Source organism: Ascidia mentula, chromosome 1 (assembly GCF_947561715.1).
Source record: "Ascidia mentula chromosome 1, kaAscMent1.1, whole genome shotgun sequence".
NCBI classification, from domain to species: Eukaryota; Metazoa; Chordata; class Ascidiacea; order Phlebobranchia; family Ascidiidae; genus Ascidia; species Ascidia mentula.
In genome coordinates, this window is record NC_138566.1 from 5,130,613 (window position 1) to 5,152,517 (window position 21,905).

The 21,905-nt window shown below is 36.1% G+C and overlaps 3 protein-coding genes across 4 annotated transcripts; 2 read left to right on the top strand and 1 right to left on the bottom strand.

The window, feature by feature from the left end:
• Positions 1-596: 596 nt before the first annotated feature.
• Positions 597-12,866, top strand: LOC145892721 (rho guanine nucleotide exchange factor 7-like). The gene is made up of 18 exons (XM_082982029.1): positions 597-750; positions 1,005-1,104; positions 1,279-1,370; positions 1,765-1,958; positions 2,271-2,408; positions 3,282-3,405; positions 3,822-3,881; positions 4,176-4,319; positions 5,514-5,679; positions 6,097-6,275; positions 6,466-6,613; positions 6,844-6,947; positions 7,106-7,220; positions 7,534-7,614; positions 10,578-10,671; positions 10,975-11,029; positions 11,371-11,444; positions 12,731-12,866. The coding sequence occupies exons 1-18, from the start codon at positions 655-657 to the stop codon at positions 12,807-12,809; spliced, it is 2,043 nt and encodes a 680-aa protein (XP_082838155.1). The 5' UTR covers positions 597-654; the 3' UTR covers positions 12,810-12,866.
• Positions 12,867-13,241: 375 nt separating this feature from the next.
• LOC145892737 (large ribosomal subunit protein mL48-like) lies at positions 13,242-14,783 on the bottom strand. Its single transcript, XM_082982030.1, has 4 exons — positions 14,311-14,783; positions 13,920-14,098; positions 13,627-13,828; positions 13,242-13,381 (listed from the first exon to the last, which is right to left on the bottom strand). The coding sequence occupies exons 1-4, from the start codon at positions 14,470-14,472 to the stop codon at positions 13,292-13,294; spliced, it is 633 nt and encodes a 210-aa protein (XP_082838156.1). The 5' UTR covers positions 14,473-14,783; the 3' UTR covers positions 13,242-13,291.
• A 438-nt stretch (positions 14,784-15,221) lies between these two features.
• LOC145901926 (DNA repair protein complementing XP-C cells-like) lies at positions 15,222-21,689 on the top strand. 2 transcript variants are annotated; one of them, XM_082989745.1, is made up of 15 exons: positions 15,222-15,538; positions 15,837-15,968; positions 16,071-16,216; positions 16,382-16,520; positions 16,581-16,715; positions 16,797-17,231; positions 17,383-17,454; positions 17,557-17,719; positions 17,799-17,881; positions 18,192-18,428; positions 18,997-19,230; positions 19,500-19,655; positions 19,983-20,152; positions 20,419-20,596; positions 21,139-21,689. In XM_082989745.1, the coding sequence occupies exons 1-15, from the start codon at positions 15,392-15,394 to the stop codon at positions 21,307-21,309; spliced, it is 2,598 nt and encodes an 865-aa protein (XP_082845871.1). In that variant the 5' UTR covers positions 15,222-15,391; the 3' UTR covers positions 21,310-21,689. The 2 variants fall into 2 exon arrangements, with proteins under 2 accessions (XP_082845871.1, XP_082845880.1); XM_082989754.1 differs by having other exon boundaries at positions 21,093-21,276.
• The last annotated feature ends 216 nt before the right edge of the window (positions 21,690-21,905 follow it).

The following is a 21,905-nucleotide window of genomic DNA, read 5'->3' on the forward strand; positions in this document are numbered from 1 at the left end:
TTAATGTTGCATTTTTTTGTATAATTTGTTTTGTATGATTTTCTATATGTTTTGGTAAAGATTGACCTGTTTGAAGAAAATGAAATAATTATCAAGTTTGCACACTTGTGTTCAAACAGAACTAAAAGTTTTAAAATCTATGTTAATGTTTTTTGTGTTTATGTCATATTTAAGCTGTCTATATGGTCCAGGATATATTTGGATGCTCTTTAATTCATATGAGTAATGTGTCTGTGTTTGACATAACAATAATATATGTGTGAGGGTGTGATAGCTAACGTGCTAAAAATAAAATGTGAATATTGGAACAAACTGCAAATATTTTAGCCACTGTCCAGTAGAAGCTGTGCGTTAGTTAGACATTGCCAATTATGTGGTGATATGCTTCTACACTTGCATAAACTCAGTTAATTAAATCAGTTATGTAAAAAAGTAAATAAATAAAAGTTAATCGTGTTTTTTGTGACAATGTGCCCACATAATTATGTTCCTGATATATATATATTTATATACACATATATCTAGTTTTTATTACAAACAAATAAGTGTACAATACATTTAAATTTACAAATATACTCTTTGTTCCTAACAGCTGTCTCATCATAAGGTCATAGGTGGTGCATTAATTAAACTGTGTCACTTTTCTCAATTAATATGGGGGAGTTCGTTTTGCCGAAAGTGAAGGCAAAATATGCATATCAGCGTCAAAATGAAGATGAATTGACATTTACAAAGGGTGCCATTATTCAGGTAATGGAAAGACAATTTAAAGATATTTATATGAAACTTTAGTGTTCAACTGTTAGTGCTATGTGTTTATGTTTTTATAATAAATACTAATTTTTTTCATGCTACGTGGTTCTGGTGTTAAATGTGTATGTCAGAGGTTCCCAAATAGTGCTTTAAATTGGGAGCTGCTGGTATATACCAAGTATAATATATATATATCTTTGTACCTTGAAAAAGCCTTTGAATTGTTGTAACCATCATCTTTGTTCCTTAAGCTTGTCACCAAGGATGATGGAGGTTGGTACGAAGGAAAATATAATGGAAAGGTTGGATGGTTTCCCAGTAACTACGTTAAGGAAATAAAGAAATCTGCAGGTATATACAGTTTCTTTAATACTAAAAAAGTTTCCTAGACAGTTGCTATATATATAATAAGGTGGACATCTTCAGGGCCAAATTGCAACAGAATGAGAAATGATTCCCAGAATCAATTCTCAAGCATACTAAAAATGTTTATTTTATTATGCCTAATTGTTCATGATACTGTAGCTGAGAGAGCAAACAGTCCATCTACATCACAAAAACAGAAGAGAGAAGAAGGTGGCCAATCACAAGAAGTGAAACAGGAATTTTATCAGCAGGTACAAACTATTGCTGCAACTATTTACCATGACTTGAATTTTGTGTCATGATGTATGTGTCAAATTCAAGCCACCAAGGTATTTCAAGTTAAGATGTATTCCTGACCTGAATTATGATCACATCTGAATAAGTTATTGTGGTATTTTGTTACACCAGGGTTTCTCAAATTGTGAATTAAGTTGAAGTTTACCACAAACGTTTCAGTTATTAAAAATGAAATGAAATTGTGCTGCATAAAATTAACAAAATATGTAAATTGTAAACTGGCCAGATATTTTAACTGAATTTTAAACTTTGGTGTGCTGGGCAGAAATCTTGAGGATCCAAGTGCACTGTAATCCTAACAAATTCGAGAACCACTGACTTATACTATTTTGTGTTTTTTTTGTTCAGGTGTTAAAGAACTTTCTTGAGACAGAGTGGGAGCATGTCAAAGAGTTACAGAATTTGTTAAAAATCTACCTTAGGCCAATGAGCAGTCAGAGTGATGTACTCTCGACGAAGGACTTCCACACATTGTGTGGTAACCTGGAGGATATTTTTGACTTTCAGACCAAGTTTGTTCGCGAAATCGAAGATTGCTCCAAGTAAGTGCCATCCACTAGATTCAAACATGTTTTTCCTGTGTTTTTGAAAATATGGTACCATCTAGATGTTACAATCTTATTTGAAGATGACTATTTTAAAACAGCAAACGTGTAGTGTTTTAAAAAAATCTCTACGAAAAGTGGATTTTGTGTGTGTTATGCTATGGATATTTTGCTGCATTTCCGATGTTTTTTATGAGAAATGTTGCTTGGATAGAAATCCTTTATCAGAAGTGTGCAAGTTTTTTCTCATGGAGTCTTAGCAAACCTAAGGATTCTCCCTGTTTCAATATCTGTTATTCCTGTGTTTAGGTTACCATATATGCAGCAACATGTCGGCCAAAGTTTTGAAAAGAGCAGTGTGAAGCTCGATACCCTGTTTAACGGATACTGCGCCAACCATCCCTCTGCTGTGCAGGTTCTACACACTAACAAAGACTCCTTAAATCGGTAAATTCAATTTTTTGTGAGGTATTTTATTATTTTCATACATGTATACTACATATAAAAGTTTTTTTGTCAGTGCACATTTTTTTTTCTAGTTAATTCAAAAACTATGGAGAGTGTAAGCAATAGCAAAGTTAGTTGAGTGTACATGGTGTGTCACAGTCACCGTATGTGTACACTTTACTAAAATGTCATGTGTAAGGTTACCCTTCTGAGATTAGGTTAGACAATTCAATTGACCTATTTATGTAATCAGAAGAAATATCATAAGAGGCAGGTTGGGTCACGCTGGCACAATTGTTGTTGTGCTTTGTCATATCTGTGTATGAAAATCAATGATAATGTGGTGTTTTACTTGATAAAAAACGGACTGTCTTTTTTTGGAATTACGAGTGGATAGGAATTTGTAATTTTTATATTGTCCAACTTCAATTCTATGGACACAAAAGCTTCCTGCATTCTCTCTGCGACAATTATTTGTACACACACACACTTTGCAAATGTCAAACTGTTCTAACATATGACTCATCCTTGCACTAACAACAGAATGTATTAGGAACAATTCCTATTTGAAGTTTATTTTTAGATCCAGGTACTTTAACATCTTGATCCAGTGTGTCAGAATTACCTGTTGTGTATAATAGCTAACTTTTCTCAAAAACAAAGCTCAGTCTCAACCAAGAAAACATGTTAATGATGAAAATACCTGTTATTTATCTGTATGTGTAAAAATAAAAGAATTTGATACTTTATTTTGTATTTCAATTACAACCAAATATTTGTCCCATTAAGACATGCCGGCATAGAGAATCTACATTAACCCATAAGTTTCTGGCATCTGTTTAATGACAAGTGTCTGTCAATTTACTGATGCAGGTTTTTGGAAAGCAAAGGAGCGACCGCACCAGGCAGTGTTTTTCTGACCTCAAGCTTGAGTCGACCGTTCAAGCGACTGGAACAATATCCGAATATACTCCGTGAGCTGGAACGACACATCCAGGTATTTGTTCTTTGTGTGGGCGTCTGTTTACAAAAAAACATGGCACATGCTTTAGTGTATATATATATATATATATACATGCCACACAAAAATTCATGTGCTTTAATTTTGAATAACTGTAAAGCATCATTGTTTGTTCTCAATTAAAAAAGTTAAGATCAAGTTTCACAGATCCATTTTTATACGTTGGAGTCCTTATTTCAAAGCATGTATTCCTTTCAAAGTGTTCTGTGCGTTTGCAATTATAACACTACATTAAAATCCATAAAATTCAAGTAGGCATAAACTAGCCAAGTGATACCTTCACAAATGTAAATGCTGTATGTTTTGTGGTTATGGTGACCCCTATTTTAACAAAATTTGTGACACCTACATCGAGTGTCTGTATCACTTCTAATTGTTATGTTGTATGACAGGAAAATCACCCAGACAGACCTCATCTTGCAACTTCTCTCTCACTGTTTGAAAAAATACAGGTACAAAAATATTTTTAAAACTCTGAATGTAATAGGAAAGTTGTGTAACCGGCATCTGCGTATTGATTTACTCTTCACATAAGCTGCAAAAAGGTCAAGTCTTTCACAAAAGTAAAATGTTGAAAAATACACAAAAAATTTATACTGGTGTTTTAATGGAAAAAAGAGGGTATATATCTGTAATTTCTCGTACATCCCAGATCTTGTCCAAGTTTTCTTTAATATGGCTTTGGTGTAATATGTGTGCGAGATGCCAGTTATGACAAAGGGAAACTGCAAGTCTTTACATTTTAGCTGGTTTGCCAAGACACTAGAAAACGGAAGGAGTCAGAACAACACATTCTTTCCAGCACCATACAAGGATGGGAAGGAGCTCCACTTTCAGTCCTTGGAAAAGTTTTGTACTTGTCATCCGCAGTTTGCATTCTTGGCAAAGAGGTGAGCCTTCATACAATACATGGCACTTCCTCAGCATGTAACTGGCACCTTTGATGATGGATTTTACAGATTTTCACTTATTCCTTGATATCCATCATCCCACATAAATTGTGTTCCCACTTAAATTTCACAAGTATATTTTCATGGGAAAGGTTGGGGAAATATCATGGCTGTTACTGCCATCCCTTCCTCTCTCTGTGCTTTTCTGTGAAAATGTTTAACAACTGTACAATACATCTTGCAAATGGTTGTGACTTGTTGTCGACCGTCATAAGTATTATCATTTGCTGCTTTTGTAATATCTATAGTACGATGCCCATCAAGGCACACCATGTTTATGAGAAGTTAAGTGTGTGGGTGTGTTTGATATATTCACTAATGTGCAGTATGTGTTGTGCTTGCTGTTCTATGAGAAATGACCAACTATGTTGTCTGCCCCTAAAGAATTGTGTTGGCTGTCCGCTCCATTTCCATAAATAATTTTTGATTTTTATCATAATGTACATAGAAATCATACTTTTGAGCATTTGCTTTCAGACAAAACACACATAACATGAGGTTAATCATGCAAGTTTAGACACATGTTGGTCTATTTATATGTTGGTTGAATGGGGTGATGTGTGTAGGGTCTCCCTGCTATTTCCTGTTTCATTGTGTGACGTTGAGTAGCAACGTAGTAACATGGATGTTGTGTTTTGGGAAAAACTTCCCATGTAGCTGTAAGGTCCCCTAAATTGCAACAATATTTGTTTTTAATCTGAAATCAACTTTCTTCCAATGCCACTTGCATGTGACACAGTTGTAAACTTCATAGTTAAGCTCAAAATATAAAAAAGACCTCTTATCCAAATGCAGTTTACTTTAGAAATTCAAGTTTTCACTGATACAGCATCATTGAGTTGATGCTTTAAGGGGAAACAATGTAAATTATGAGCTCATAATTCCAATGTATACTTTATGTACACTGATTTTTGTTTGCATTGATTCCAAAACATTATACCATTTTATAAGACATTCGATTTTGTGGTTCCACTATAATGATACATTATGATCATGCATCTCCAGCATTTGCAAATGTATTCAAATTGTTTCCTATCATGTATTTTGATCATGCTCTTGTCAAAACTTGATTTATATTCCAACCCTATTGCCGAATTTCGAATAATTTGAAAGAATTTTTTTTGTATTTTGCAGGAGAGAAAAGAAAGGCATCTTCTACTTTTTCCGAATGCACTTCTTATGTTATCCTCCTCTTCACGGCTGAGCGGTTTCACTTATGAAGGGAAACTCCCACTGACAGCATTGATGGTGAAAAAACTTGATGACTGTCCATCTTACCAGCATGCCTTTGAACTTACAGGTATAAAGCAAACCATAGTGAAGTTTATATTCTATAGTACCTCAGTTAAATGTATTTTTTTGGAGAATTAATGTAGAAATTTTAACATGGGAATTGTTCACCATTTTTGGAATAGTAACATTTGACACAGGAATCCGATATTTTGTACGAAACACCCTTGAAAACTTTAAAACAGTGAACTGGTGCAGTGATGCCTGATTTGGAAAAAATGTCTCATTTCTGCCATCTAGTGGAAAAAAACAAGTCATTGTGTTATTTATGAACAAAAATATTTTGATAAGTTAATGTAATGAAACTGATTGAAGAAACAGGAGCATTGTATAATGAGGAGAATTGTTTCCTCAAAAAATACATTTTACATAATAAAGTGAAATATCTGATATTTCTCTCGATTTAAATCCAATATTCTTACACCAGGAAATTTGATTGAGAAGATAATAGTGATCACAAAGTCCGCGGACGAACAAAGGTCCTGGGTTAAAACGTTGGAGACACAATGTGAGAAATATCGAAGGCAGTCTCTCGCTCCAGTTGCTTCTCAGCCCTCACCCATTGTTAAGCAAGCACCCGTCACCCAAATACCACCACCTCCAAAGGTTAGTTTTAAAACAGCTTACAAAGAAGTTAATGTGAATATGCGGATTTGGTCAAATAGCACAAATATTTTAATATTCAGCCAAATTTACTGTATTTGGATGCCCTAGCAACCACTTGGTTAAATAGTTTTGGTTCATGTTGGTTAAATAGCACAAGAAAAATTGTAGGGTGACGGTGTATTTTTTGCAGCATGCCATGCACTCGATGTCGCGAACTTCCCCAGCCAACATGAACCAAAACCAGACGATGCTGAGACACCTTCCAAACCGCCAGTTGGAACTCATCCACCATATTTCACCCACAGTTTCACCTCCTCTGTCAATAAGTAACTCTATCGGTGTGTATTTGTGACTCACAGTGGTTGGATTTTCTTAAAGTATAAAAAAGAAGAAAAAGTGTTGCATTTTTTGTGCTGTTTATTGTTGAATAAGTGAGTCAAGCATTTTTTTGTGTGAATTGCAAGGTCTGTTGTAATACTAAATGTTTAAAGCAGCGAACTTGTTGGTAAAATACTTCTTCTTTCTCCTATATTAATCCATCACAACAAGTATGTTTTTTTCTTTGCAGACATTCATGTCGCTGGGGAGAAACCATGGTGTCAAATGTGTCTGCGGCCTTCTGCACCAAGCAGGCATTTTAACCTTAACAATGGGAAGGACTACAACACAGTGGTAATTGCCATGTTTTCTGTATTACTATATGCAATACATTTTACAGAAATTCTCGCATTACTTATTAACTGTGAACTGTTATTGATGTTTTTTGTCCAAGGCTTGCATTTTTCTTCAAATTGAAAAAGTTAATTTTAAAGTTTTGGTTGAACTTGTAGGAACGAAGCAAAAGTCCCAAAAACAAAAAAGGAAGAAACAAAAACAAGAGAGACATGAGGAAACACAGTGACGCCGATGAGTTGGCGGTTATTGAAAAACCTGTTATTGACAAAGGTAAGTATTCTTTGATATCTGGTTACTGCATAATTTGTGACCAAAAATAGTGCTGTTAAATAATTTATTGTTCTTCTGCTTCCTATTGCACTCCGGTTCTGCCTATATTTTCTTTGTGTTCAGCCCTTTATGCAAATTAGAAAAATTTGTTCATAATGTTGGATATTGTGGATTATCATCAATCGACTTTACTATTTTTGTTGCTATTTTTTTTTTGCTTTTCTATTACAAGGTAATAAACATGTACAGTGCTGGACATTGATAAACAAGCGTTCTGATCCATTACTGATCGTGATTTTTCACTTTCTTGCAGGAAAAACAGAAGAAGAACAGGAAATTCTCTCCGTGCTGGACAGCTACTGCACATCCACAATTGCACGCAACACAATTCGATGTGAGTAACCAACATTTACTTTTATTTGTTCTTAAAGTGGAGTAGGGCAAGATTTTGGTGCTTTGTGGGGTGTGGAAGTTAGAATATTTCCTGGATTCGTAGAAAAATTAGCTACTGTTGATATTGCAAATGTCAATTTATGGAAATTTATTATAATAGTCATTAATATTATCAAATTTGACACTGATGTTGTTTCAAATATAACATTAAATCAGACATATGTATATCCATAGTTAAGCTCAAAACGTCTACTACTTATAATAATATTATCGATAAATTTCCATTAATTTTTGTATACTGCTCATATTACATAGTGAGCACTGAGATCTGGTGGCACCTGAGATATTTTTAAAGGCAAAAGTTGGGCTTAGGTCAGAAAAGTATGTAAGCTGTATAACGTGTAATTGTTATTGCAATCAGTAGTCCAGCATTGTTGTCAGTTGTGTATGTAACATCCTGTAGTGTTGTATCATGTCTTCCCTAAACCACATGACAACAGGATGTGGTGATCACGATACCACAGCACTCTAAAATATGTTAAATTACATTTTAATACTTTGTTACGGCAACTGGCCTACCTCCGTGCCAACTTGAACAAACCCTAAACGTTGTTAGTTCAAGCCTTAAATGTTCAATACAACAAGACATTATGCTGCAAAAATTTTTTGACAGGTTTTTAAAAATAATTGTTTCTCTGCATTACATAACAAAAATCATTTGGGCACCAATCTGTAGTACATATGGTGATTACAGTAAACAAGGTGAGCAGTTTTTCATACTTTGTGAGGCAAGCGGGGGGATGACATCATTTCCTGCATATGCATGAAAGTGTGGCCGCAATTGTTATTTATAGTGGCATTTCTTTGATAAGTTCATCCAGTGACAGTGTGCCTTTTGTCATGCAAATTTTTGGCAATGGGAAGCAGAATCATGTGTGTAGTTCAAAGCGATCAAAGAACATAACTTGTTTTGCTTGAAAACAATTTTTTGAGGTTTAAATGAGTGATCTGACGTTGGGATTAGAAGGGTTTGGCCATTTCAAGTGGCCGGTCTGCCCATAGTTGGGTTGCATGTCATGTGAGATGCCGGTCAGATAGGTATGTTGCAAAGAGGGCAGTGTTTGCAGGTTTGTAAACCATTTTTGCCAGGTTTGTTTAAACTGTCAAGGCGCTGTAAGAAACATCGTGATAAGGAGTAGAGCCGTGAAGACAATTGAATTTTTAGACTGAAAAGTTTTTGAGGTTAACTGATGAATGTAAGAGGAAAAGAAGAAAGTACTTATAAGGATTGTACACTTTTGAGTCTATATTTCAGCATTTTCTGTTATTAGTAGACCTTACAAATTTGTTAGGTATGTACTGGTGTTCTTTTGTTGTGTAGAAACTCCATTGTTTGTTTAATACCTTTTCCCTTTTCATTTAAAGCCAGGTTATGAATGTTATGAAAACAAGGTCATACAGGTAGTTGAAAGTGGCTTCAGCAATAAGTCAAAAGCAATAGAGCACACTTTCTCTATGGATTATATACATGGTGTGGTCTTTTAATCACATCATGCATAATTACTTTGCCAGGTGACCTGTTGCTTTACAGCTGACAGAAAGGTCAGATTGAAAGGAATGATTAGACAACAGCAGTTAAGAGCAAAAATTCCCAACACCTCTTTGCAAGACATGACACAGTGCGTTGTTGTAAGCAGGCAGTCTTCATAGTGAAAACTGAACAAGTCTAAGCTATGCAGTGCCTTTGTTCATTTACATTTGTGTTCAAAGTGAAACAATGTGCATTTTTTAAATATAATTCCTCACTTATATATGAGGCATTATTGCCTGGCCACCATGGTTATGGGAGGCATGCAGACAGTTGTGTTATTCAGAAAAAGTTCATATTTTTTCCATTTATGTCCCTCTCTCTGTCTACATAACTAATCTCACACATGTATGTGGTCGGGCACTGACAGGTGAGTTGTGAGTCAACAGTTTCACTTGTGTTTGTACAACAGTATGCAATGCAAACACACTTGTGCAAGTTGTTTGTCCTCTACGCCAATCTGTTTGCATTTGGTCAGGCCTTTTCTGGATTCACAATCTGGGTGTGATGAGGGGATAGAATTCAAATTATTGCAGCTTTATTTGGGAAAAAGAAGGCCTGAATGTTTTGGCCACAAGGGAATGACAGAAAGTGTATCGGGACTCTTTCATCTGTAGGTTCTGTAAGCTTTAAATGCAGACAGATATCAAAATGTGTGAAAGTTAGTTTGCAGAACCAGCTAAAGGCTATCCCACATAGACAAAGTCAGTTGTTATAGGTGTGTAGACATTAAGACTTTGAGGTTAGGATTGCATATTGGTGTTTAAATCTGCGGTTTTCACTTTGCGATGAAAGCAATTTAAACTTTTCCTTGTGGTCTGTTGACATGCTACTAAGAGCACACAAAAATCAATAGGTTTTGTGGGTTTTGTTGGCAGGTATAGGAATGTCCTTAGTTCATAAATGTGGAAGCTATCGTTATCTACTTGTGCATTTGCTTTTCCTAAAACACTGTCATAAAAAATGAACTTCTTCCGTCATCACACAAGCGAAAGTAACGACAAAAAACACCCACAGCCAGGTTGTTTTTCAAGGAAATTTTATCAAACAGTTCAAGATAAAGTCTGTTATGTTTAGTTTTTTTTACGGGTACTATTCTCTGCAGATTGCATAAACAATGTTTTAACTCTTTAATGCTTTCTTTTGGAATTGCAGTTGGTACCACATTTTAACATGAAAATTAATTAGTATAGGACTGCATCCAACTACAACATTAGCTATCCTAGAAAGAAACGGAACGACCTGACTTAATTGTTATAAATTATGATATATTTTTTGCACTACATTCACAATAAGCAGTTTAAGGTTGCGTCTAGTTGGATCGCTTTAAAATTGAGTTTTGTTTTTTAATGACCAATAATTGGTTTATTTTGCAGCAACAATTCATCAAGGCAAAAACCGAACCACTTCAATACTGGAGGAGAAAATAATTGTTGAGGATCCTGAAAATGATGCACTTATTGAAGAAAAGTATGTTGACTTTCTAACAATTTCACATCAGTATAATGTTGTCAGAAACTGTTCTGCTTTGTGCACTTGTCATGTGTAATTGGTTGTCATGACAATCCTTTGTATAAAATAATGATGCATGCATTCTTAAAAAACACCAAACCATGCACCTTTTCTGGGTTAAAATCTATTTTTCCTTCGTTAGAAAGGATGTTTTGCTTGTCCGAACTGACTGAGCTACTTCCGACAATAAACCAAAAACACACTGGCTAAACTAAAGATCCAAGATAGTCCTTTGTTTGCTGATTTTAATTTACGTTTCAGAAGCCTCGTGGACACAGTGTATGAACTACGCGATCAAGTAAAACACCTCATGCAGGTTCTTAAACCTTATTATTGCAAGCATACCTTTTTACATTGCAAACTCAATTTAATTCAACCATTTATTTTAAATCAAAAGCGTTGCAATTTCTTTCTAATTTTGCAGTAAGGTTTTCATTATGTTAGTACATAACTAAGAATATTTTTCGTGAAAATATGTATGGCTGGTTGCTGCAAGCCTTCTAATAAGCATTAATATATTCGAGAGGTCAATCAAACTTTTTCGCTCATAACCAATCAGATATTTTAATGTAGCAAACAACTATTTAGAAACTCAAACAAGCGTAGCATTGAATTTGTAATGAAAGATTGTATATATATTAATGTGTTGCATGACAGGACCAGAAAAAACTTCGGCAGAACCTGGAGGAAGAGACAAAATCAAGACGGCGACTGGAAGGAATTATCCGCAGGTTGGATTCTCTGGTGCCCGCAAACAGTCATGCAGTGTCGGCGAACCGAGTTTCACCCGAATGCTAGCACAAGGCAGTGCATGGTTCTGTTCAGATTTAAGTTTGGGAGTAACTTTATGACGGAATAAGTTCACAGCAATTCCGTTCCGGCCGATCATCGCACAGAATTTGCTGACGGCTCGAAGTAGAACTCAGACGCTAACACATTTTTTTGTTGTTTTTCTTTTCTGTTGCTGCATTTATTTGCCACTGTATGGCAGTTGCTCCTAATTTGCGCTGATATGTGGACCATCCCAATAATGGTCTATTACTGGACTTTGTGATGGTCATATCAAATTTGAAATTGCTGCATTGCAGTTTAATCACCTTGTTATGCATTATTTGTTGGCTATATAGTAATATTTTTTGACAAAACATAATGTTCACCTTTTTTAACGTGAAAATCATGAAACATTACAAAATTTAAGCACTATTTACAATCAGCTCTGACGAAAATTAGGCCTAAAAATATATAATTTTTCTTAATTTTCGCGTGTAAAAGACTAGATTTATTGGCACTCGTATGTTGGAATGAATTTCAATAAAAATAGTCTCTTGCCACATTGCGTTGAAAATCATTTCCCAGGGTTTTTTTTATCTTAAAAATAACCCAAATTTATTCAACACTAATAGTTTTTGTTCAAATTTATTTTTTTCATGATTTCACACACTTATGTACTTGTGTTAAACTAACAGTTTTGTTTACAAAAGCGCCACAAAACTGATCAATATGCACTGTCAAAACTTCGATTTACTGGTATTTTTTAAACAGCAAAATGAATTGGAAAAAAAACTTTTTTCCTGTAGTGAATTATATGCTGCAATAACCTTAAGTTGCAAGTAGGCCAGAAGCTTATGTTTTATGAGCATCCTCGCTTGGCCATGAATGCTCCTGGAATGAATATTTTATTTGTTTCCAGTTATGCAAGTGCACTATTAAATAACACTGACATTCACCTGGGAGCTGTTTACTTTGTTTTAACGGGGGGCAGTTTTGTTACAACAGGGGTTGCCTAATTCAAATGAGGATGTATGGCACCTCATTAAAAGACATAATCTTTTGGATCTTTTAGTGGTGATTTTTTTTGGGTCTTTTTGATACACAGCGCACTGTGCACCCTCCTTTAAAGTAATCTAACTTTTTTGTTTTCATTCAACAACAAGCACCATAGTAGCATAAAACTGCAAAAAGTTATTTCTGTTACAAATCTGGTTGAACAAAACCTTGATGTGAAATATACACGCAGGGCAGCAAAGTTATCTGAAGGTGAAAGCGAGGTGAGGTCAGCTGGACTCCTGGAACACAAGAAAACTGCATCAAGATGACTTTAACATTATCTTTTTTTGTTTTTAAAACTTGCTATTTTGTATTATGTGTTGCTTGGTCCTTGTTTTACTGGTTTGTAAACTTAATATTTGTGGGTATCCCTCAATAGGATGTATTCTGTGTCTTGATCCATGATCAGCAAAGAAAATGTTTCTCCGAAAATTGAATAGTGAAAAGCAGACTTTGGCAGTTCAAGTGTTTTTTTGATAATATTGCATATGTTATTGGGCCAAATAGCAATCATTTGTACATTTCCTGACCTCACGTTTGCTATGTAACGCGCTTAACCCAAATCTTCTGATTGTCTAAGCAGTATTTTTAGACTGCATACAGGGTTCAAGTGTGGAAGTTGGACCACAAACTGGAACTGCTTTGTTTTTTTCTTACAACTATTATATGAAAACCAATGATAATGTATTTGAAAGAAAAATGCATTTTTAATACAAAGCAAGTGCCACCATGGGCAACATAGAAATTTGCATTAGGTTCCGCGAATCATTTTTAGTTCTTTTATTGCTTCTTCCAATCCGACTCGCCGTTGCATTCTCTTCAGCCCGTCTTGTGTGGTTAGCTAAAAACAAAAAGGTTTGTTATACACAGCAGCGTTTGGAGTTTAATTCCTCTGGTTTGTATTGCTGTACGGTTTGTAAGAAATTTAGCAACTCTATGAAAAAAGTTACATTTGAAGCAATACAGAGTGATATTTGCAGATATTATGCGACTCTTCGTGCTAGCAGTAAATCGGAAGCATACAATAAATAATTTTACAACACCACACAAATCGTTGTGGTTGATGCAATAAAAACATAAATTTACCGGAGAAACTTCAAACGAAACAGACTGTGGCACAAAATACATCATCATGTGGATAAGTATTGGTTTCGCATGTGTTGGCAACTTGTTTACAGTAAATACCCTTGTGTAGCAACTAATGGAAAACATAGTTTTCATAGATTCTGCATTTGCTGCAAGAGAGTCGGCCTCTTTTATTTCACGTTCATGAGTTGGTTCAGCATACCTTGAAAAAAAAGTCATGAAAATGTAACTTTTCCAACATAACAATACGTTAATATCAATTTAGTATAATTATAAGGGTGACACTGACTCACATTTCATTGATTTTGTAGTTAAGTTTCTGAAACAAATGATGAACAACCTTGGCGAAATTTTCAACAAGAACAATGTCATGTCCGGTAATTTTGAACTTCAGGGTTTCATTGTATGTATGTGATGTTGACCGAAAAACTGAGCCTTTCGCACCTTCCATCAACTTTAAATGTCTGCAGGTCTAAAATCCACAGTTAATAGGATGTTATTTGGTACATTCAAAGTAAAATCATATTTAGTCAACAAGACTTTCATCACATATTAACATAAACATGTGAGTTAGTGACATTGTTTTTATCCTAATAACCACAAAATTGCGAATCAAGGTAGAGCTGTTCAAAAAGTTATCAGCACTACATCCAAGCCATGCAGTATTGTTGGGATACAACTTACTCCAACACCCTTCAATCCATAGGTCCGGCCGATGCCTGCTGTCTTTCTGCCTCTGTAATACCTTTCTGAGGTGACTGGGAGCAAGCACAACTTTTTCAACGAAAGTAAAGTTCTTTCCACCAAACCAGTTGATGTCAAGTGGCGTATAGCTAGGAGAGTCATGGTATCCAAAAGGAAACTTCCTATTGTGTGCTATATAGTAAGTGTATAAGGCCAGCAGTGTTCTACATTCCCCAGCTTCCTTGCTAAGCTGTAGGCTACTAGCTTTGTTGGGCACTGAACGGATTATTGTGACCAAATCAATGATACATAAAAGAAACCAAGCAATTTAAAGTGTATAGTATCTTATATTGTTGTTTTTTGTAACTACTAAACTCATAATAAACATTCTGTAGCCTATAACTTCCGGGCTTTCACACAAAAGAAATTTTCAAATGCTGTCCTACTAAATTTTCAAATGCTTTTACATTATAAGCTGCAACATGTCAATTTTACGGGACACAATGCGACAAACACTCTTTTGTTGCTCAAGCTGGGCAAAGTATTAACATTTCTCGAACATACTTGTCACATTATCCATAAAACAAATCGAGATCCTAAAAAATTAAATTCATTGTCGAACGATACAGAGGAAAATTGATTTCTATTGCAAAAAAGTGGACACATGCCGGTTGCATATTGGGGGATGTTTTTGTTCTTGTGATGAGAACAATGCTTTTTCTTTTCACAAATATTAAGTTTTTCACGATTTACGATGCTGTCTTCCCGATACAGTTTTGTGGTTAACACCAGCAAACACTTTGATGCGCTTGCTTTCTGTCCACGTCCAAGATATTCTTCGACGCTGCGTTTACATGCGCGAAAGTCACGTGTTTGTGTTTTTGTTTGACAACTTGCCGCGGGAAAAAGGAAAAAAAGTTGCAGGATCGTGGTGCAATACTGCTATCTGCAATGCTTGAGCCGGAAGAGTTGGGCTTTGGAACAGCGTCTTGCTCAAAGTTGAACTTGATTGTTTTGTAAACTCTGTTAGTCGAGTGGCCATTTTGCACATAAACCTGTAGTATCAGTTGATCAAGTAAATATGCCCGGCCGCAAACGTTCCGCTAAATCTGCGAAAGAAGCGTCCAAGGCGACGGAGTCGTGCAGCAGTGAAGAGGATGACGACTGGGAAGAAGTGGAAGAAAATAACTTGGAAACCTCAGTTGTGGACATAAAAGATGATGTGGAGGTGACATTGCAATTGTAATCCAATGCTGGTTTAAAATCCCAAAAAAGATTCCACTTTGCAAGTACCTTTGTATTTGTATATGGGTTAAAAGCCGTAATTGGTTTTCGTAAATGTTACAACCTCATGTCTATAACATAGAAAATTATTTTGTGCAGATTTTGGCTAAAAAACAACCCACCGTCACCACTATTTACATATAAACTGAACAATACTGAATTTTTAGTTTATTTTGCCTGCTTAGGTAAGGCCTATGTTTCTTGCTAAGTAATCCATGTAAAACTCTGGTGTTTGCTTTCAGATTGAATTCGATTTGCCAGATGTTGTGAAGAAGCAACAGAAAAAGAAACAGCAAATTAAAGAATGGCTGGAAATGTTGGTAAAGCGAGCGTACAACAAAGGAAAGAAGGAAGTCCACATAAGAATGCACCAAGTATGCTGATTATAAGTTGTTATTGTTGCTTGTTATATTCTTTAAATATAAACATCACCTTCTGTACAGCATTTAAACAGTCATTTTATTATTACATCACAGACACATCTGCTTTGCTTATTATGTGTTGGAATGCAAACGAACAATATATGCAATGATGTCGAACTACAATCTATTGCTCTGTCAGTTCTTCCAGTAGAATACATAGATTTACTGCCAAAGAAAATTTCCATTGATAAAGTAACAAGGTATTGCTGGAACACAGTGTGTGTCGTTATTAGAACTCAATAACATTCTCCCATTGTTTCCATTTTGTGACATCTCAAATTAAAACATTTCGCTCTCTGTTAATTGTATATTTGGTAGGAATTGTATGTGCGGAATATGCGTCAAATATTAGTTTCTTGCTTAAGGCTGATGCAGTGGATCAACAGCAGTTATAGTGGCAAGGAACTAACTCACAAAGGTCCACAGAATTTGCCAAGCAGAAAGAAATCTTTGAGCATTGCATTTGGTGGAGAAAAAGTTACAGATACATTTGATTTGGTTTTGGTAAGTTAGAGGACAATTTTAATTATCCAAATTTGACTTTTTCATGATATTGCTTTACAGCTACACTTAGTAGTGTACAGATGTATGGGTATTCATAGCAGACTTGTGATGTCATTTCAACCTATGTCTTACAAACCACCGACTGCAAAACAAATTGCAGAAAAAGCGGAAAAGTTAAAGCAACTTATGGATAAAGTGAGTTTGTGTATCACACAAAATCTGTGCCAAGAAAACAGCAACATTGTTTGTAAAACGTGAATATCTATGTTTGTTTAGGTGAAGAAGGCTTCAGAAAAAAAGCTTCCACCATCAGTTGAACCTCTTCAAATTCCCCAAGTGGATGGTGCCAATGACACCAACCATAAACCAAGAAGGTCAACCAGGCAATCAACAGCAACCAAGATGGCCAAAAACAAACAAGACATCAAAAAATGCTCAGCAAAAGAAAGTGGCATTCCAAAAGTGGTCAAATCAAAATATAAGTTTGCCGGAAAACATGAAAGCTGCACAGACGACAAGATGGATGAAGATGTGTATACAGACAAAGCAGAAAAGACAAATCCACGGCTCAGAAAAAGGGACTTGTCACCAGCCAAGAAAATCAGTAAAATTCTAAAGTCCGAGGCAAGGTCTGAGAAACAAAAAGAAATCAAACCAAAGAAAAAGGAAAACAAAATTGAAGAGACAAGCCCTACATTAGTTGTACCATTGGTTTGTTCTTTTCCTGTTCTGATTTCTGAAAAAGATAAGGTTGATTATTTTTTGTAATCATAAGGTGTGAAATATGATAACATTTAAAATGCTGATTGCTATTTGTACAAGTTTGTGTTTCTCTTTAAATGCAACATAAATACTTTTTCAGGTTAAACTTGAGAATGAAAGTAATAATGGAACAAGTCGACTACAAACACGGAGGAAAAACATAGCGACCAAGGTTAACCTAAACTTTTGTTTTTCGGATTTTTTATTAATCTTCTAGTATTTACCTAGATAATACTTTTTAAATTGTTTAAACTTTTAATAAAACATGGTTTAGAAGGAAGAGTCAACCACTTCTGATTATATGGAGTCAGAATCCTCGCCTAGTGATGATGATTTTGTAGAGCCACGTCCAAAACGTTTATCGAAATCGCCTCCAACAAAAAACAAAACCTTTACAAAAGTTTTACCTAAACGACCAAAGCAACAAACACATGCCAGTGAGTTGTCTATATGAGTAAAAAAAAATAATTAAATACATATGTTACTGTAGAAAATTTATGTCTTAATTTCTTGTAGAAAGCAAGCCACCCACCAAACACATGAAAAACAGCCGAAATGAAACTGCACAAAATGAATGGTTGGAAGTTTACATTCCCAAGGTTTAAGTTTCATGAATTTGTTTGATCCGATAAAAAAGTAGATTGTTGTTTGACTCAATTACTATGAATTATGTGAAAATACTGGCACACAAATGTTTAGTTATAGTTTGGGTGGTGTCCCCTGACGACATTATTAAAATGTGTAAAAAATGAAATACAGTTTTAGGTTATTTTGGTACCTCCTTACAATGTTTTACCCAGAAATAAGATGTCTAAAGCATTGCAGAATATCATTGTGTCATCAAACCTGTAAAAATATTAAAATTTTACTTACACCTCAAAATGTCTAACCCATATTTTCTTGTTTTAGACTGGCTGGATTCATGTTGATTGTGTCAACGGGCAAGTAAACGACCCCAAATCGGCAGAGGCTCGAGCTACACACCCCCTACATTACGTCATAGCATTTGACGACGATTCCTGTGTGAAGGACGTGACGGCTAGGTATGCGTCTGGTTGGCTGACAACCACTCGAAAACTCAGGATCGGATACGTGGAGCCCGACTGGTGGAACGACACTCTGAAACTTTACAAAACGAAGAAGCGGGTATGTGTCAAGTAAAAGAGCCAAAAAGGTGCTCCACACTATTTGTTCGGCTCTGAATGTGAACGACCATGAAAGCAAAGTAGTTACCACACTTTCACCACTGGCCGTACAACAGGAAAAGAAAAGGGCGACTGGCGGTTAATTACATCAAAGCCCACGTAGTTGCATAGTTCAAAAAAAAATTCAGCATTTTTTTTATTATTTATATGTCGTACAATAAATATCACCAGAACACACACTATTTTGACCTGCGACCAGTTCGCATCAGTGCAGTTTGGATTGACGATATTTCCAGGTTTAAGGAGCCTTGCAAAGACTTTTCCTTTGTAGCGTCATTAGTCAACGCAAGCTGCACTGATGAGAACTGATCGTAGGTCAAGACAGTGTGAACATATGTACGGGTGCAGTGCGCTTTTTAAAAAAAAAATTTTGACCCCAAAATCGACCGTTATTATTTGCTAAATTAGAGGACATTCTCACAATGGTAAATACTTGTATATACATACATTAGATACATACAAGTACCTAATTTTCGAATCCAAGGGCAACGCTGTTTTCTTTTTAACAGGCGATGGACAACGAAGAAAATAAGCAACTGGAGTCGGACCTTTTGGCTCAACCACTTCCCGTCAGCATCGCCGCTTATAAAAACCACCCACTGTTCGCCATCCGTCGTCATCTTCTCAAATACGAATCCATCTATCCTCCTGATACCCCTGCTGTAGGGTTTGTACGGGGGGAGGAAATATTTCCACGCTCCTGTGTCCACGTTTTGCATACGAGGGAAAAATGGCTCCAGCAGGTGTGCATTGGTAGAAGTGCAATAACAACCGCGTATTGCGACTTACCGCTGCCTCTAAAAACCCATTGTGGACATAATGGAAATCTTATTACACCCGGGAAGTTGGGATTTTATTAGGGTTTAGGTTAAAGTTGGCTTTCACAGAAACATGCCCACAATGTTACCACAGAGATACCCATATTTACCCGTTGTTAATATCTGAGTCCAATAAACCTTTTCAGGACGAAAGATATCCCGTTTTATCGTCGATTATTGACATACATTTGCAGGCTTTATCGGTCCGTGACGGTGAGGAACCTTATAAAATGGTGGCTTCGTATCTTCTCAATAAAAAGTTGAATCGAGACTCGGATACCCCATCTCTGCCACTTTTCGGAAAATGGCAAACCGAAAATTTTCGACCTGCTGTTGCCAAAGATGGGAAGGTAATCTGCTCTGGATTGGACTGTAGATAATTGGTAGTTTTCCAGCCAAATTCGACATTTTTTCAAAAAAAGGGCCTGAATGTAAGATTGTTTGAGTTAAATATATTAAAGTAAGGACCCATATGGCTATAGCAGCCTAAAAATGCTTGAGAACAAATCTGAAAATAAGGTCGCTCGTATTTTACAACACGCTGACCTCAAAAATAAGGATTAGAAACAAAGTCAGTTTAGCAACCCTGCTGGGAATCAAGCATCATAAAGCAGCAAATATTGGATTTTGGTGCAAAATCGAAATTACAGTACAATATTGCAACTTATCCTATCTAGGTTCCGCGTAACGAATACGGGAATGTTGATCTGTTCCAGCCAAGCATGCTTCCAATAGGTTGCGTCCACTTGAGGTTAGCCGGACTACATACAGTGGCAAGGAAACTCAACATCGACGTATCTGTGGCCATAGTTGGTTTCGATACACATAGCGGATACCCCCACCCCGTGTAAGTTGATATCATGTTGTTTTTATTTGCACGGAGTTCTCGATCCTAACGTAATTGTTAATGGATCATGTGTTTCTCTGTTCTGTAATTGTAGTGTGTTTGAGTTTCAAAAATAAAGAAAAGTTTTATTTGCCGCACACAGAACAAGAGTTCACCGCGATGTATTCGTTTTTTGCCTGACGAACATATTTTAATATTTGGTCGACAAACTGTAAATAATGCAAGATTGAAAGCCAAACACCAACTGAGCCTCATTTATTCCGCAGTTTGGACGGTTACGTAGCATGCAAGGAACACGAACAAATCCTGCAGACCGCTTGGGAGGAGGATCAAGTCCACGCGGCCGAACGAGCAAAAGAAAAGCGTGAGCAGAAAATTTACACACGTTGGAAGAAATTGATTCGCGGCATCACCGCCCTGGAAAGAGTGAGAAGAAAATATGAGGTAGGTTCGTTGAATCTGTGACGCCATGTTTGCTGGAATTTGTGTCCTTTTTGCGTGTTACTCTTGCAAAATGTGTTTTAAATGGGTAGTTTGGCCTGAAACATATCTTCAATAATTGATTATCGATAAAATGGAAAATCTGGGAACCTTGAGCCCTTAAAATGTGACATCGTGTTTGCTGGATTTTTTGTATCTTTTAGCTCATATTTAAATGTGTGGTGTGTGCTGGACCATGTCTACAATAGCTTGTTTTTCCTAAAACAACACAAAAAATCGGGGTATTTTGAGCCCTTAAACTTGACAATAGGAATAAATTTAGAATAAAAAGCATCGGATAAAACTATTTTCCGCAACGAAAGTTCTGTAGAAAATTTTTGTAGTAACGCAAAATTGACGAAAAGTAACTTTACTGTTAGTAGTTGTAGGTGCTTTGGGTAAAGCGCGCTTGTAATGGCCTTACAGTGGCAGTAATCTACTTAATTTGGGAATGTGACAGTACAAGATCGAGCACGATTACAGCGTTCCGTTTCTTTACGTCGTAGAGCGGAAATTCGGATGAAGATCAGAGCAAAAATCTCATCAATGGCGGGACGAACTGGCAGACCGAAAAACTGGAAGAAATTAAAAACGAAGAAAAAGGCAAAAGAACGCGACGAGGCGGCAAAAAGAAACGAAAGGAAGAGCAACTACCTTTCGAGATCGAAACCATGTAATGTTTTGTTTTTGATAGGTTGTTTGTTCGCCTTTCATGATAAGGATTGCCACAAAATCGTCCAAAATCTTTGGCTAGGAAAGTGCCGAAACCTATAGGCTGTCACTGCCATATTAATACGTTGCCTTTTCGGTCTGTACAGCTTTTACATTTTCCGTTTATTTAATGCTTGTTGTTTTAACTTTTTGGTCGGATTTGTACAATATTGTTCTCTAATCCCCATTGTATGTGGCACATCTCCTCAAGCTAACTATTTCTTCTTTTATTGTACAATTTGATGCCCCACAACCAACTAACTTCATCGCTGATCGTAACAACTCTGTTCACTCACTACTTGCCTTTAATGTTCGTCCTTCGTTTCTTCTGGTGCTAAATCGTGTTGCCAAGTGTTTTTTCTTTCTTCATATAATACAGCACCATTCCAAAATAGTTGTACAACAACCGCTCTGGTCTCGAGGACACGTCTTACTCGGGTTTAGGATCTTTTATACAGAAATTAGGGATTAAACTATTTGCCCAAAACTACACAACTTCTAGTTCGCATCAGCAATGATGACGTTAGTTCAGCATAAAAATGTAGGCAACACGGTGCAAGTA

Coding starts and splice junctions, on each gene's coding strand:
- LOC145892721 (XM_082982029.1), top strand. CDS start 655: ATGGGGGAGTTCGTTTTGCCGAAAGTGAAGGCAAAATATGCATATCAG. Junction 7,221..7,533: donor AAAACCTGTTATTGACAAAG/GTAAGTATTCTT, acceptor ACTTTCTTGCAG/GAAAAACAGAAGAAGAACAG. Junction 10,672..10,974: donor GATGCACTTATTGAAGAAAA/GTATGTTGACTT, acceptor TTTACGTTTCAG/AAGCCTCGTGGACACAGTGT.
- LOC145901926 (XM_082989745.1), top strand. CDS start 15,392: ATGCCCGGCCGCAAACGTTCCGCTAAATCTGCGAAAGAAGCGTCCAAG. Junction 16,716..16,796: donor TAAAGCAACTTATGGATAAA/GTGAGTTTGTGT, acceptor ATGTTTGTTTAG/GTGAAGAAGGCTTCAGAAAA. Junction 17,882..18,191: donor TGGAAGTTTACATTCCCAAG/GTTTAAGTTTCA, acceptor TTCTTGTTTTAG/ACTGGCTGGATTCATGTTGA.
- LOC145892737 (XM_082982030.1), bottom strand. CDS start 14,472: ATGACTCTCCTAGCTATACGCCACTTGACATCAACTGGTTTGGTGGAA. Junction 14,099..14,310: donor ATGGATTGAAGGGTGTTGGA/GTAAGTTGTATC, acceptor TGTGGATTTTAG/ACCTGCAGACATTTAAAGTT. Junction 13,382..13,626: donor TTTCGTTTGAAGTTTCTCCG/GTAAATTTATGT, acceptor TTTTGTTTTTAG/CTAACCACACAAGACGGGCT.